This window comes from Rhinichthys klamathensis, unplaced genomic scaffold (genome assembly GCF_029890125.1).
Source record: "Rhinichthys klamathensis goyatoka isolate OS25496 unplaced genomic scaffold, OSU_Roscu_1.1 h1tg000396l_1, whole genome shotgun sequence".
Taxonomy (NCBI): Eukaryota; Metazoa; Chordata; class Actinopteri; order Cypriniformes; family Leuciscidae; genus Rhinichthys; species Rhinichthys klamathensis.
This window is the reverse complement of record NW_026606898.1, coordinates 473,781-490,312: the sequence shown is the minus strand read 5'-3', so window position 1 is coordinate 490,312 and position 16,532 is coordinate 473,781. Positions and strand designations below refer to the sequence as shown.

At 37.8% G+C, this 16,532-nt stretch overlaps 1 protein-coding gene across 1 annotated transcript in view; it reads left to right on the top strand.

Annotated features, from left to right (window-relative positions):
- Positions 1–14,428, top strand: part of htra1b (HtrA serine peptidase 1b) — a 48,540-nt gene extending 34,112 nt beyond the window's left edge. Inside the window, exons 4-9 of the mRNA XM_056234507.1 lie at positions 9,342–9,536; positions 11,136–11,168; positions 11,515–11,629; positions 11,750–11,807; positions 11,996–12,091; positions 13,826–14,428. Of these exons, the coding sequence (XP_056090482.1) occupies positions 9,342–9,536; positions 11,136–11,168; positions 11,515–11,629; positions 11,750–11,807; positions 11,996–12,091; positions 13,826–13,994 (666 nt within the window). The 3' untranslated portion in view covers positions 13,995–14,428. The remainder of the gene's footprint in view (positions 1–9,341; positions 9,537–11,135; positions 11,169–11,514; positions 11,630–11,749; positions 11,808–11,995; positions 12,092–13,825) is intronic.
- The last annotated feature ends 2,104 nt before the right edge of the window (positions 14,429–16,532 follow it).

Sequence of the window (16,532 nt, the reverse complement as noted above, 5' to 3'; positions counted from 1 at the left end):
TCAGACACATCTTCCTGACTCATCAGAGCAAAGAAAGAGAGCCCTTCAATGTCTCACTGCTGACATTCAATTGCTCATACAAATGAGGGTAAACATTTCATGGGTAAACAGCAGCTGGATTTTTTCATTGAATTCTTTTTATGTACGTAGTTTTCCAGTGGTTAATGCATACCACAAAACTAGTCCGCAAACATTCACGTTGGCAGTTTTGTACTCAAAGCTGATCGATGCCAGTTCAAAGACATACAAGGAGTCTTGGCATCCCTCAGGGTATTAAGAGATGAAGTCTGGCAGTCATGCAGCCGTCACTCATCCTGGGTTATTTCAGCGCATATTTGAAAGGGTTTGGTCTTGTCTTCCAAGAAAGCACTCTTGCTGCCTTTTTCCATGATGGGGCAAGACACCAAAATTAGGTCAGACTCCTTGTTGCAAAGACAAATATTGTCATTCAAAAATTGTGATAAATGGATGATTTAGAGCCATGTTTTTGAAATGTCACAGTGAATTTATGTTTAAAGTAGAAATATATGGCAATATATTTTATTTGGAATCTTCAGGGAATTGTGTTCTGGCATTGACATCTACTGTATCAGAGTGATGGGAGCTGCCTGGCTTGAGATTTAAGTTGTAAAAAAGTGATGCTAAAAGCTAAGACTTGGCATAAACAGTCCCTGTCTGTCAATATACATGAAGCCAAAGTCAGAAACGTCTAACTGTCAGTTTGACCTATGGCAGGGTGACTGTGATTTTGGAAACACCAGCTCAATGGAATCTGATTTACGGTTGCTGCGGAACAGGAAGAACCAGTCGAAGATTCCTGCTCTTTCTGGCAGAACACAGGAGTTTTAGAGAGGATGTTTGGGGCTCAGCTGGGATTGATTTGCTCTAGATGGAGGTTTTGCGCACAATAAATATGTATTCATATCATGTGTCTTTTGACTCAACAGCCGTTTCAAAACAAGTGAATTATTTACAGAAGAGCTTTCTCATCCAATATGTCTATGGATGAAGTTTGGATTATCCATTGGGGTTTTTTTTTTTTTTTTTTTGCCATTTTAACCAATTAGCAATTGACGCCATGCTAAAATCTCATTGAGATGCTCAGATCACGCTAAGACAGGGAGAATGCCATTAGAATGTGAATGCTTTTCTCATCAACTTTATGGGTGGGCTGAGAGAACTTCTTTAGCATTACAAACAATTCCTGCAGTTTTACATGTTTTCAAATTTGTAGGCTATACATAACATCCCCAGGATGTGTCCAGACAGCATACACTGAAAGTTTAAGGTGAATAGCTTTAAGGACCACATGAAATCTAAAGTTTTGTGGCATTTAGTCTAGTGTAACCTCAAGGATTTGAACCGACGTAGAATGCATTTGCTGCTACTAAGGGGTTTGGTTAAGGTTAATCTTTTGAATTTCACAGAACGATGGTTAATAGCCATGACAGGTTTTGATGAGCTGTGAACATATTTACTTGTATCTAATGTTCAAATTTGTTTAGGTATATTAATTATCTTTGACCCACAATTTTTGACCCGCGAGTTGTCGGAAATACAGGTTAACCTAGGATGATTTGTGTGCATGCCTGCAAATTTAACAGATTAATTGCATGGTTAAAGGTAGGTGCACAGACCCAAAAGTAAAATATATTTAAATATATTTATATATAGTTATGTGAGTTTCTCAACTTCTCAACTGGGTCCAATTGACCCATAACATAATGACCGTACACAGAATTTTAACATAATACAAGAGTTCAAAGAAAACAGTCTTGGATTTAGCAATTCCCAGTAACCCCTTCCATGAAAGATGAGCATCTTGAGGCTATTGAACACTACAACAACAATCATAGGCTAAAATTTCAGCTACTCAAGAGACAAACAGTCAAAACATCAGTTCAGATTGGATCTACATCGAGTTTAAGCTGTCTGAAATCGGGCCAGTCGTTTTGCCCTGTGGAAGCAAAATCTGATTCATCAGTTGGGATAATTCATCTCTGTGGGTCTGGCAGTGGTAGTTTGTTTTCTCTTCTCAGAGAGCTTTCTAAATTCACATCAATGATCCACTTGTAAAGAGATTATAGGGATTTAATGAAACAGTCGTCAAATCCGCTTCCACTCTAACAGACGACACAAGCTGATTAAATCGCCCTGTAGAACGATCAATGAATATTATGTTTTGTTATCTGATTGATGGAAAATGAAGAACAGAAGAAACATCAAGATTAGATGGAAGTATGAGACAACCGTACATACTTGCCATACTTTGGCAACCTGCTCAAATCTGTTGATTCCAAAACATGCCCTGTTTATTTGTGTTCCCTTTGAGGTTCATCTAAAAGATAAAGGTTAGATAAACTATGGTTGTGTTTGGAATGGAAAGCTATGCTACAGTACTGCTTACTGCATACTGCACAGTAAAAAAAAATATATACGGCTATGTCTCAATAACATAGACAGGAATGTATGTCACATTGCTACTATCTTGACATAAAATGTAGTATTTGCATTTATAATATATATTTTGTATGTAAATGTAATGTGCTATCCCCATTGCTCGCAGCATGCTTTTTTAATTAAAAAATGAATACAGTACAATAAATGTATGAATAAATAAATAATAACAATAAACAACACTCCAAATCTTAGAATTTCACAAGGAGCTCTTGCTCATCATTTACTGTAACTTATTTAACTGTAACGCTCATGTTTGTACATAACCACCTGATCACCTTTCACCGGTTTGCACAGTTCAGCACTTCAGTTAGTACAATCAGCACTAAATGTCATTTCTCCAATGGTTTTTGCGTAATATTCAGCAAGAGTAAAGTATCAAATTTTAGGCAGATGCAGAAATTCAACATCTCTTTTTAGTCCTGACTGAGAGCAAAGAGCTGAAAAATCCTCATCATTAAAGACTTAGGGATGCCACCGATCAAGCTTTTTTGTGCCCCTGACCCGGTCCGAGTCATTGAATATTGTGTATCTGCTGATACTGAGTCCTAGCCTGGGGAAAACCCAGACAACTTCCGGCAAATTTAGATTTGCTCTGAAAGTTAGTCTGGCAAAGAGCTCATTCAAGCCCATTTCCAATCCGTTGAAATCGAGGCACCAATCAGAAACGTTGGGGCGGGCTTTACACGATGATGACTGCGCTGGGATTTTGAAGCAGATTGTGTAGCCTACATTACAAAGATGGATGCCGCCGTCGAACATCACTCGTTCGAATCAGCTATCGCGTCTGTTTTAAGCGATTTGAACGTTTCCTTTTTGTTAAAAACCGAGCAAAGAACAACACTCGGAGATGTTTCTCCACCGCTCTGCATACGTCATCTCCTTCATCGCTCTGATTGGTTTTAGGTCTATCCGCGACGTTCGTTGGTGACGCCCCTCTGGAAATGATTTGTCTATGACGCTTTGCCAGACCATAACTCAGTTACAACTGAGAATGGTCTGGTTTTAACCAGGCTAACCGAGTCCCAATCCGATACTTCAATCAACTAAAATCAATCCAATGTATATAGGGCTGTGTAGAGAGTTTCTCAGGGACAGGGGCTCAAATGTAAAAAGGGTCACTAGAGCAATTCCAATATAACAATTACTACAGTAATTATTTATAGGCCTATATTGGACTGCGTGATCACGATTATGAATATGGGACTGCTGATACGAACTTCTTGTATTTTATATGTACAACAAGAAGAATAATTGCAACAAAAAGAAAAAAAGTGGAGATAAGGTTAGAAAGCATGAAGCTTGCGACATCAAAACATAGATTATATACAGTATGCTAAACAAGGAGGTTTGAAAGTGCGGTGTGACGCACTGGAACAGATCTCTGCTGCGTCCCAATTCAGAGGCTGCATCCTTCGAAGGGCACATTCAAGGCCGATCGCGTCACCACTGAAAGGCTCCTTCAAATGCGGCCTCTAAATGCGTCCTTCGTTTTCTGTGAAATTAGGAGAAGGGGACAATTCCACTAATAGCCCACCGCCTATGTCTTTCTGTCTCTTGTGTTTAGCACCGGTGTCGGTACAAATAACGCATATTGTTTTAGCACAAAAGCACATATAATTTGAAGAGTAAATTTAGCAAAGCTAGATTTGCTGCAGGACGCAGCCTGCTGGCTTAAGAGCATGATTGTAGGTTGTCAGATGCAGTCAGAGGTTGTGGGAGTGAGTGAAGGAGTAGAACAGTAGCATGTTATCTTTAGCTAAGCATTGATTGTGCATCTGCAAACAAGACCGCCTGGAATGCTCAGCAGGCATTCTCCCATACTCCCTCCACTTCCAAAAATATGGGCTTGTTTTTTGTCCTCTTGTATCCTCTGTTAGAGTTTCAGTTAACCCTTTAGACCTTTTTTTGTGAAAGGTGAATGTATCCTTCCGGAGCTCCTTTGTGGTATTCGAGATTGGGATTCGAGATTGGCTATGTCACACAGGTGTCTCTCATTAGCTTTCGTTCCACCGGCCTCCCTCCGCACCCACGGCTTTCGGCCCCGAACCTGCTCCACCCCACAGTGAATTATAATTGGTCCGCACTTTCAGTCAGTTACCTGTACACTTCATTGGGGGTCGTCTTTACACAATTTGTTGTTAATTAAAATGTAATAAGAAATGTAACAAACCTCATGGTTTCTCATCCACCACACTAGGGGTTCCCAAACTTCTTTGTGAGCTGAACCCTTTAGGCGTAAAATATTTATTTTGAAATACCCCTGCGATTTAAAGTTAATATAGGGCCTATGATTGATGTCTTCAAATTTAAAATAAAATCCAAGACGTATTTTGGCTGGTACAACCATTTATGTTCTTTTTGTTAGGTGTTAGTGGACTTTAATTTCTTTATTTGGATAAAAATAAGTTAGTCATATTGTAGATGAGTGTATAACACAAACTATGAGACAGGTATATACTTTTAACCAACCTTGACAAAAAAATAGCAACATTTTTTCGATAGATTTTACACCTGTTGTTACATGAATGAAAAGACGTTTTTGGGGCTTAGCCCCTCATCCATGAATATCTAGTGACGTCCCTGATCAAACTTAAATCATGTCAATCTATTTCAGTTTTATTTTGATTACAGACATTTATTTATTTTAGTGTTACATTCGATTTAATTACTTATTCGTTTTTCATTGATTTACGAGCCCCTATTTGGGAAACCCTGCCGGGCCAAAATCATAAATTAGTCTTAGAAAGTACCTAGCACCTCATTTCTAAATAAGCCACATGGTTTGTGCTGTCATTCATGTCTGAATCATGGTGTGGGATGAGTTACATAAAGAGTTTTAGTACTTAAGGTTATGGCTTTGTTAAAAAACACTAAGCCTAAGTATAAGCAACAGTAACAGTGATGCTTGACTTAGCACACAGATAACATGTTTGCCAAATGTCATTCCAGCTTTTCTGAAATTCTCCCCTTAATAAGGATACCATCATTTCTATTCCAGCATCTGGAATTATCCTTAGGCTACAAGCTGACAGCTGTACATACCAAAACACATAAGTGCACACACAGACTCAGATATGGACATCCTGAAAAACAAAAAAAACAATCACATTTTATTTTAAATACAGGCAAACAATCATATTCTTCTTCTTTTTTCAGATTGCACAAAAACATGAGTTTGTAGTCGATTCTTTCAGCAGATATGTTTCCATCCAGGCACAGTTGATGATATGAGCAGCCTTTTCTCTTTCTCACCGAACTTTTATCTTCATTTCCTCCCTCTCTTCCTGTTGCCAGAAGGGGAATGGTGTTGGAATCTCAAGAGTGAAAAGGGAGGTTCTAATCTCTAATCAACCATACAGCTGTGGCCACCGCAGGCATTGATTGAACTTTCATTTATTTTGTATTTTTTCCTGACAACCAAAAGTCTAGTGCATATACACACAAGTCCACACATAAAACTAATAAGCTATTGTTCAGTTATTTGCTTATTTCTAATATTCATAAAAAAACTGATTTTGTTTTTGTCCGGTTCGTTTCAGCAGTAGTCGTGTGTTATTATAGTGCAGCTGTTATAATATAACAACATAACAGCTGAAAACTTAAGCTATAAAACTTTATCAAGGATGTGTCTGAAACTTAAAAATACAGACAGTATATATAGAAAAGCATTAATGCATCTGAATTACATGTTTTTGTACTATACAGTAAATGTATCCTTAGCTGCCTATATTGTCACATTCACGTTAGTTTGGACTCGTTATGTTTTGTCATCACCTGCCTACGTCACTCATTTGTTGTCATGGATACTAATCATGTTCAGCTGTGCACTTATCAGTCACCATCATTAACACCTATTATGTTCAGTTCTGTTTCAGTCCAGTGTCCGGTATGGGCTCTATGCACGGCAGTATTTCCGGTGAAGGTCTAAGGATGCTGGATTACTTCCGCCGATCTTAGAGTCCAATGCTATACCGAGAATTTATATTGGTTTTTATACTCTATTGCTATACTAAAGAAACGTTAGTCACAAAAACAGACAAAACAGACACCCCTCATTTTGTTTATGCTTCTTTGTTTATTATATTAAATAAACATAACTATATATAAAATTACATCTAAACGTATTAAAGTTTCGTTTCAAAGACGAGAGGACAGTAAATTTTGAAGACTCTGCCATAATCCCGTTTTCCTTGGTTTTCCTCCGCTTTAAATCTCCCCAACCGGAAACGCACGAGCATCCTTGCGTCAAACGCGGAAGTTATGCGTGCATATAGCCCATTGTCTATGTTCAGTGTGTGTTGCTATCCATTTGCCTTCCTGTTAGATCTTTAGAGAATAAACCTTTTGAATTGAATGGTATACGTCTTCCTCATCTGTCTGCCAGCAACCACCCGTGACACCTATGATATACTATCACAATCCTGTGCATGTTTTTTGGTGGATAGTGGAAAAATAAAAAATGGTATTTGATGGAATAGTTGAAGGAAGTAAATTCATTCATAAATGTCTGTTTTCTACCTACATTTCTGCAAAACTACTTACACATGTACTTACACACATATACAATTCACTGCAGTTTCCAGCTGAAATGAACACTAGATACAGTAAAACACCAACTTTTTTCCACACAAATTTTGATTACAAGGGCAGATTATCACACATATATTCATTTCATGTGGTTCCTTGCACACTTATATGCTATGACCTCAAGTAGGGTTTAGTGAAGGTGGTACATTATTTTCAAACGTGATGTATTAAAGTGTTGTCAACTCGATTCATTGCATATAACATAAAAGTTTGTAAAAAGTGTGTGTATGTGTTATATATATATATATATATATATATATATATATATATGGCTATATACTGTAAAAAATGCTGGGTTGTTTCAACCCAAATTTGGGACAAATATGGACAAACCCAGCCTGACTTTATTAATTACATTTTTTAACCCAATGGTTGGGTTTGTCCATATTTGACCCAAATTTGGGTTGAAAAAATCCAGACCTAAAACTGATTCAGGTGTATAAAAAGACATGCAAATAATTGGAACTTAAGTAGGGAGTAACATGGAGGACATCTTCATGTAAACATCAGAAAGCTGTGGTCCTCTTTAGTCTGAGCATCTGAGGTGTGTGGCTCTTTGAGGCCTTTCATTATCTGCAAGATCATCTGAACATTTCAAAGCACCACAGGGCAAGACATCCCATCAGATTCAGCACATGGAGATGAAGGTAGAGCTGTTTAGCCGCAATCTCAAGCTTTATGTTTGTTGTAAAACAACCACTGACCAGAAGAACCCCATACCAGCTGTGTATGGTGATGAAAGCATTATGGGTGTGTTTTACTGCCTTGCAGCTCAGCTGGCCATATCAGAGCACTCGAGGAAAATCAAGAGCATTCATCCACAAGCTGAACCATACAAAGAATGTGTTAACCCAAAACACACAAGCAATAAGTAGGTAAAACAAGAAGCAATGAAGAATCAAAGGAAATCCTATATATTAAAGTGCCGCTATTATGCTATTTTAAAGGTTCCTAATTTTGTTTTGGAGGTCTCCTAAAATAGATTTATATGCATTCAAGGTAAAAAAATTACTTTGCAGCATCAGGCTCAGCGTTTCTCAGTGTCTGAAACGGTTTGATAAAGGATTCGGGCTCTCCAAACCCCTTCTTTCCCAGAGCCTTCTCTGCTCTGATTGGTCAGATGGCCCAGACTGTTGTGATTGGTCTACCACTTATAGTGTGGGTCAGAAACGAAACGCCCATTACCATATCAGAATTTCAGCTCCGGAGTCTTCCTCAGCACTTGATGCAAACAGTAACAACGCTGTCGTTTTTACCTTACCAATTTGAGTCCTCATCCTTTGGAAGTGCATGTCGACATGCGAACCAAACTCTTCTAGGCCTCAGCTCCAGCTACAGTGTTTGAGGGCGGGTCAACGTAGACGTTGTTCGTGGGCAGCCAGTGAAGACCATGGGCTAGCATTATGCAAATTTGTTTCAAACCTACGCAGGTTTGTGCAGGAAGTAATTGATGGAATTATTGATGCCTTGTTTCAGGCAATTCAGAATTGGTTATTTCTTTTGGGAGACAATAACTCTGCAATAGTTTACAATAACTTTGCAGACATTATATATTTACAATCAGCTATATTACGCACTACATGAAAGGTAATATCTGGAAAAGCATTATAGTGACACAACAGAAATGTTGGCACTTGAAGTGGGTAGTACATTTCAGAAAGCCCCTGAATATCACACATTTATAGGAAGAATGGACTGAAACATTTGCATGACAATGCCAGAGAGTTACAAAATACAATTAAAAAAATGTTTCCTCCCAAAGGGAAATCACATTTAAATCTCCTTAATATCTCAGTTTCTCCTTCACAGCAATGAATTAAAAGGAGTATATTGCTTAGGTCTCCTGCTTCTCAGATGTTTCTCCTTAGAAAAAGACCTCAGTAATCTCACATGTGCCTTTTCTATAGTTCTCAACAATGAGCAGGTCTCAAACTGAGAATTAAATTAAGTCTCCTGAGCTGTAGAGAGCAAACTATGAGCAATAACATTTGCTTTTGTGAAGGAGGAAAAACAGCTTGAAGATTTAGGCCTACTTACTTCATTTCTGTTAATTAATGATTGCTAAAATATTTAATGATTATTTGATTTTTAATAATTGTATTTATTTGAGAGGAAATATAATTACCTTAATAATATATTCAAGAACTTATTTTAATGGGGCATACTTGCAATTTCAGAAAATATATATGCCTTATCATAATTCTGTCTTTAAAGTATAACTTGAATTCAATGATTGATTATGGCCCAGGACAATAGTGTCAAAGCCTCATGCTGTATTTTATTTCATATTGCAGATGAAACTTCCAGTGCTGTTGTTGGGCAGATCAGCTGATCTGAGACCAGGCGAGTTTGTGGTCGCTATCGGCAGTCCGTTCTCCCTTCAGAACACAGTGACCACAGGCATAGTCAGCACAACCCAGAGAGGCGGCAAAGAGCTGGGTCTGCGTAACTCTGACATGGACTACATTCAGACAGATGCCATCATCAATGTGAGCTCAAACACTACATTTGATCATATATTACATAAACAGTCTTTGTTTGCTAAGTAGATCAATGACATGATGCTCAGTTTTGTCTGTATCTGTTAATAAGAAAAATATTTTTTTATTAGACAATGGCTTGAGTGCTGCTGCATGCTGATAGCAGCGTGTCTTTGTATCTATTGGCAGTAGCAAGTCTATACTTGCTCTACAGCATGTGTAGCATGATCTAGTTGATCTAGTCCACCAAAACCAAATACATTAACATTGCCATAACCATTAGCATGCCAAAACTACTTTGTTATGATTGAAATATCTACTAGTTCAGCCAAGTAACTCTAGAGGGCGCAGATAATTCCTTTAAATGAAATCTGCAAGCAATCACTCCTTTGTGACATGGCACAAGATGATTGGCCTCTGCTTATTCTGCAGTCAATAAGATCGCTTGCTCAACATTTAAATGGTCTGGTTCAATGTACACTGTAGGCTAGTCCTGCAGCGAGCTATCAGAGTTCCTCTGAAACCCTCCACCTCCCCAGCTCCACCTGTCTAGATCTGCTATGCGATTTAGTATGTTGTCCTCTCCCCTTATTATCAGCGCCACCCCATCCGCGGTCACGACAGGAGTGGGTGTGAAAGAGAGGAGGGGCGCGGAAACAACCAGGACCGGTGGCTGTTAAATGCACAATGCGTCTCTTTCCCCGTGCATGCACACTGGTGTCCTCATGGGTCCAAAAGGGGAGCATGGAGGGTTTCCCGCACCGCCATATGGACTGAGTCACCGGACCCATAGTCTCGCGTAGCCAGACCTTCAGACTGACGGCAGAAGGTCTGGACTCCATAGCAGGGTTCATTGGCCAAGGACCTCCCAGAGGCTGTCTGACTGGCATGTAAAGCAAGTTCGTTTTGTTCCGCGTCATGTTTAGGGGCGTGGATGTCCCTAAAATAACAGGCGGTGTGTAAAACTCTTGGACACATTTTGAGTCTATGCCACAAACTATACATACTTCACATACATTTGAAAATCCAGTGTTTAGTTGTTCCTGATAAGCGCTTGTGAACACAATGGCGTTCTTCTTTATTGAGGGGGTTTGGCGCCACAGAAGTGTGCCATATGCATCAGAGGTTCAGCCAACGTTCTGTAGGCGCGACGTCTGAGGCTGAGACTACCAGACTCGTGGTCCATATGGAAAACACTTGTTTGCGCCGACTGGTTAGGATGCTGGTCCGCCATTCTCTCCATGTGCCGTGGCCTCAGGGAAGATGAGCTGTTGAGGAGAAGCACACACGCCAGACCCTTACCTGAATCCATCCTGACTGAACACTGCCCCTCCTTCTTGATTACCCGGCACGACAAAGACACCAGATCCTCTGTTCATTTGGACACTTTCCCCTTTTAAACGCTTTATTCCCTTTTTAGACATTTTTCTTATGTTTTATTTAAAGTAATACACAGTGTGTTTGTTTCTCTATTGGCAGTAGCAAGTACATACTTGTTGTTATGATTTAAATATATATACATGACCCATTAGTGGCAAAGAGGTTTTCACTAGAGAAAAAAAAAGAATCACACACATTTCATAAACCCAAACTCTTTCTGTGTTTCAGTATGGCAATTCAGGAGGGCCCCTGGTGAACCTGGTAAGATTTTTACTTTGTTATTATGTCCTCCCCATATGCAAATAATTAAAACAGCTTGAGTCTTACGTGATAGCGAATTAACTGGAGTGACAGAATGCAGCCAGGACCAAGTGTACACAGTCGATAATGTTTATGGCAAGTCTTTATGAGCCTGGAAACATATGTTGTTGGCAGAGAGACTGTGTGTTGAGTCAGCCGTGAACATAAACACATGCGTGCATTCATAATGATCAATGTCGGAAGCATCGCATTGTGACAGATAGACATCTGTGCATGCAGATGTGCGGTGCGTTTGTGTGAGTTCACATTTACATTTGTGTCTTCACTCTTGTGTCTGTTGCTGTAGGATGGTGAAGTGATAGGAATCAACACGCTGAAGGTGACAGCAGGAATATCCTTCGCCATTCCTTCTGACAAGATCCGGCAGTTCCTGGCTGAGTCTCATGACAGACAGGCTAAAGGTCAGGAGCAAAATGATGGACTGAAATGTGCTAAATCAAAAACATCTACTCTATTTAAACACACTAAAATGTGATTGAGATTTATAGTATCAATCAATGAATATCTCCTTATTTTTTCAGGAAAAACGGCCACAAAAAAGAAATATATTGGTGTGAGAATGATGACATTAACCCCAACGTGAGTCACAAATGCAGTGCATGCTTTCTGAATACTGATGTGTGTTTGTGATTGTGATTCTAGAGGAACATTTAAATAAAATGAATCAGCCATCTAAAATTAATCATTTCAAATTGTAGCAACACATAGAAAAAGCTGGATACCAGCAAACATGACATTTATATCTACTACCTATCTGTCACTCTTAGACTTGCTAGGGAGCTAAAGGAGAGACAGAATGATTTCCCAGATGTCACCTCTGGAGCATACGTCATTGAAGTTATCCCGAAAACACCAGCTGAAGTGTAAGTCCATCGCACCACATGAAACAATGAAAGTCAGGTGGTTGGAGGGATTTGATACATTTTACAATTGGTAAAAGTTAATGTGCACATTCAAACCTATGAAAGCTTATTTGAATAAAAAAGGTAATTGAGACATTTTATCTCACAATTCTGACTTTTCTTTTCTCAGAATTTTATATCTCAATTCTAAAGAAAAAAATGTCAGAATTGTGAGATTTAAACTCGCATTGTGATGAAAAATTCAGATATAGCCCAAACTCGCAATTCAGACTTTTTTTCTCAGAATGTGTTTATATCCCGCAATTCAGAATTTTATCTCAGAACTGTGAGTTTATATTCCGCAATTTTGACATTTTATCTCTGAATTTTTTATTCCATGGAGGAAACAAGCTTCCATACTAACTAGATCACAATAAGAAGTTAGTGGCCATAGTTTCATATTTGATGCTGTCTTTACCATAAAAATGCTCTATTTAAATACATATTTTACTGATTTAAATGAACAGTTTTTGGCTTTCTAAAACGTGTGCAAAATGTGTACCCAATTTCATAATCATGCTGAGGCAGCAGTTTTTTTCTTTTTTCTTTGCCTTAGGCAAAGGTTTTGTAACTAAAATGAACTTTTGGGATTTCATTGTGTGTGGGTGAACATTCACTAAAAAGTAGCCATATGATTCCACTCAATTTTAGCATAAATGAGATGATGTGAACAGTACATAAGTGGTCACTTCCTGTCATTGTGGGAAGCCCGTTTAGAGCTAAGTGAGTTGAATGCTGTAGTATTGGGGATTTTTCAATAAATGCACACAGTTACAATTTGTGGCTAGAGAATTTACAGAGAATTACTGTGAATTAGAGCATGATCAGTTAAATGTAACAGTATATCAAATATGACAGGAGCCATTTCAAACTGTGTAAATGGCCCATTCTCAGGAAATGGTGCATTTGGGGATAAAAAAAGGACTAAAACCTAAAAAAAATACAACTAAATTTGAGGTTGCTGCAGTACTTTCAAGATATATATAGCCTATATATACTTTCATATTTTCACAATGAGTACCAGGGCGATTACCACCACAGACATTTGCATACCCTTCAAAATTCAAATTAATACTCAATGTGCGTATAATACTGTAGATACAGTTGTTGAGTAAATCCAGGTAGAGTTATTGGTAATTAAATGAATTTATAACTCATGACATTTTCTCTTTTAAACATGTTAAGTCAAACCTGTTAACTTTAAAACATTTCAGTGTTGGATGTTACATGAATATAAATGTGAACATAAGGAAATACTGATATGAGAAACTTTTGTTTAATATCTTTCCATTAAATATGATGTCAGAAAGATCCAACTATCCATTTTTAGATGAGAAATGTCAAAACAGAAAATGTGGGGATGAAAGATTTTGAAAGCATGACGTATAAAAATAAAATTGAAAAAAAAGCATGATGTATTTTAGAAAAATAATCTACACAGTGAAAGCATGATATTTACGTAAAACCCTATCAGTAGTCAGCACAATTTCCTGAGAGTGAGCCAAATATATTCTGAAACAGAGGAAAAATGGGTTTCTCACTAAACAATCAAGCGAGTTAATGACATCACCTCCTTTAAACTATGTAGAAATCAAAAAACCTAATACTTTTTGGTAATGGGAATCCAATAATGTGAAGCCAAGCACAGTTAGAACAATTAAGAAAGTTTTAACTGCTTCCTGTTTGGTTTTCTAGTGGCGGTCTGAAGGAGAGTGATGTCATAATCAGCATCAACGGGCAGAGGATCACGTCAGCTAGTGACGTCAGCACATCCATCAAGAGAGACGAGAGTCTGAGAGCGGTGGTACGACGCGGCAATGAAGACGTCATCCTCACAATCATTCCAGAGGAGATTGACCCTTGACCTCCCTCATGCTCGCCCATGAGCTGGTTCTCAGACTTTTACTGAGTGTGTGTCCGGAGCCACACTCTTGCTAGAAATCTTAGTGAACACTTTCAAACCCAACCAATCATCCAATCTGAATATTGCTCTCAGCTTAGACCAGGAAATGTCCTTTCTCACTTTTTTCCCATATATGAAGTCATTTTCTGTTTGTTCATCGATATACCATGATAGAATGAGCCTTTTGTAAATAGAGAATTTAGCACTGGGTAGTTTAATGACAATCCGAAATGTATATAATTTCTCTGTTCCAAAACCTAGTAAGCTGACAGATTTTGTGATGAGCAGGATGATTCCATTCAAGTAAATGTCGATTATAAACAATCGTGTTTTATTCATTACTGAAAAGTATCTACTAAAATAATTCAGTGTAATTAAAAAGAACTGTTTTACCCTATATTTGCATGTGGAATGTATTTTTATGCTTACCCTGATGGCACACATATATTGTGGAGATGTGTTTTTGATGTGCGCATTTTCATCTGGTTTAATCTGCAATCCGTCGCTTCCTGTCAGATGTTAAAGGGATAGATCATCCAAAAATGAATATTCTGTCATCATTCACTCACCCTCGAAGAAGAAGATATTTTAAAGAATATGGGTAACCAAACAGTTGATGGGGCCCATTGACTTTCATAGTACAGAAAAAAATACATTCTTAAAAATATCTTCTTTTGTGTTCAGCAGAAGAGAGAAATCCATACAGGTTTGGAACAACTAGAGGGTGAGTGAATGATGACAGAATTTTTTAGTTTTTGGATGACCTATCCCTTAAAATTATAACGTAGGCCTACAGTATATCCAATTCAAATGGCTTCTCAAAAAGAAAAATGTAGGTTGGGAATCATAATCTCGTGGTTGCCCTGCACTCACGCCGTAAAACACGTCATCAGAGAACAGAAGAGATGTCCAAACTGATGGTGACTTTTAGATGTTTATGGTTTAGAATGTATGGAAACAGATGTTTTCCAGATGAAGCGCTCCATTAAAGACACCCTGGAGATGTGTGTGTGTGCTATCCGGGTAGAGTATTAATGCTGTTAGCTTAGCAATATGCTAACAGCTAACTACTGAAATCGGTTGTGTCTCCCTTGAGGTTACAGTTACTGGCTTAGTAAGCAGCTGCCTATAAGTAATGCCTTTATAGAAGCTCACTAGGTTTTGGAACAGACTGTGTATTTCGTACTTATGTATACATCAGCAAGGCATCATGAAATGTTGTTGTCTGTATTCAGCTTTCTTCATTTTTTTTATATTTACACTCAAATCTCAGACTTGACACTATTTGAAAAAGAATTGTGGGCATACCTTCTCTTCTTTAAATGTCTGTGTGTCTGTTTGTCTGCATTTTCAGAAACAAAATTAAAGAAGGTTAACTTTTTAAAATCGTTTTAGCATCGCAGTGTCACTTCACAACCATCATCAACTGATGTATTTTTAAGGTTGATGTGAGAGATGCTACTAGATTGAACTGGCCTCTTGGCAAGAAATAATCTAGCAGGGGATATGGAGGCAGTGAGTGCCCAGATTCGCTCTATTAAACATTCTCGATAGTTTAATAGAGATTTTAATAGAGGTCCGGGTCTGGTTCTCTTGAGGTCATATCCATTTTTTACCAATTTGTCATTCATGTACCAAAATAAATTTCAGTACGTATTATATTCTGTCATGATTGGACGTCATGCTTGATTACAAAGCCTTATAAGATAACATCTTTCCTTCAAAGCTAATAATCATGAATAAATTGCCCATTCTTCATAGTCTGCCTCTCCTGAAAAAGTGTGTGCAGTGAGGGACTCATAAAACTCTGTGAATTTTATTATTATTGCCCTTTAAGAACTTTTACTCAAAATCATGCCAAATCGCTGAGCTCATCGCCTAAATATGAGTCCCATGATCACAAATAACCTCAGAACTCACTTAACATGATTTTGCCCAGTAAGTCATCTTCCCAGATCAATTAATCAATCAGGTTTTGTGTTTATGGTTTAGGGCTGGAAATAGGAGCTTATTCAACATATTCACTGTCATTTTCTTTAGATTTTTGGGGTTATGGTATTGGGTTTGGCGCTATAAACTTCAGAGGGAGCTGAGCAAGTCTTTTGGAATATAAATAAATAAAAATGTCATGATACATTGCTGGCCATTTCTAACTTTTTATCCAATTTCTGGAACTTGTATAACCTAACCCATGCAGGGTTCTAACTTGTACCAACATACAGAACAACTACAGTAGTAACTTATTTGTCCTATAATGATTTGATTCATCCAAAAAATAAATAAATAAATGTATTTACAGATATATTTTAAAAACAGATATTCTAAAAATGGCAAAAAAATGTATTGGTTATTTAAAAATGTATTTAAACACATACAGTATATCTTTTTGATTTTTCACTATATTTCTTCTTAAAATATATCTATTTCAGTGTTTATTACCCTAAATGTTCCATATATATATATATATATACATATATATATATATATGCTCATCAATCC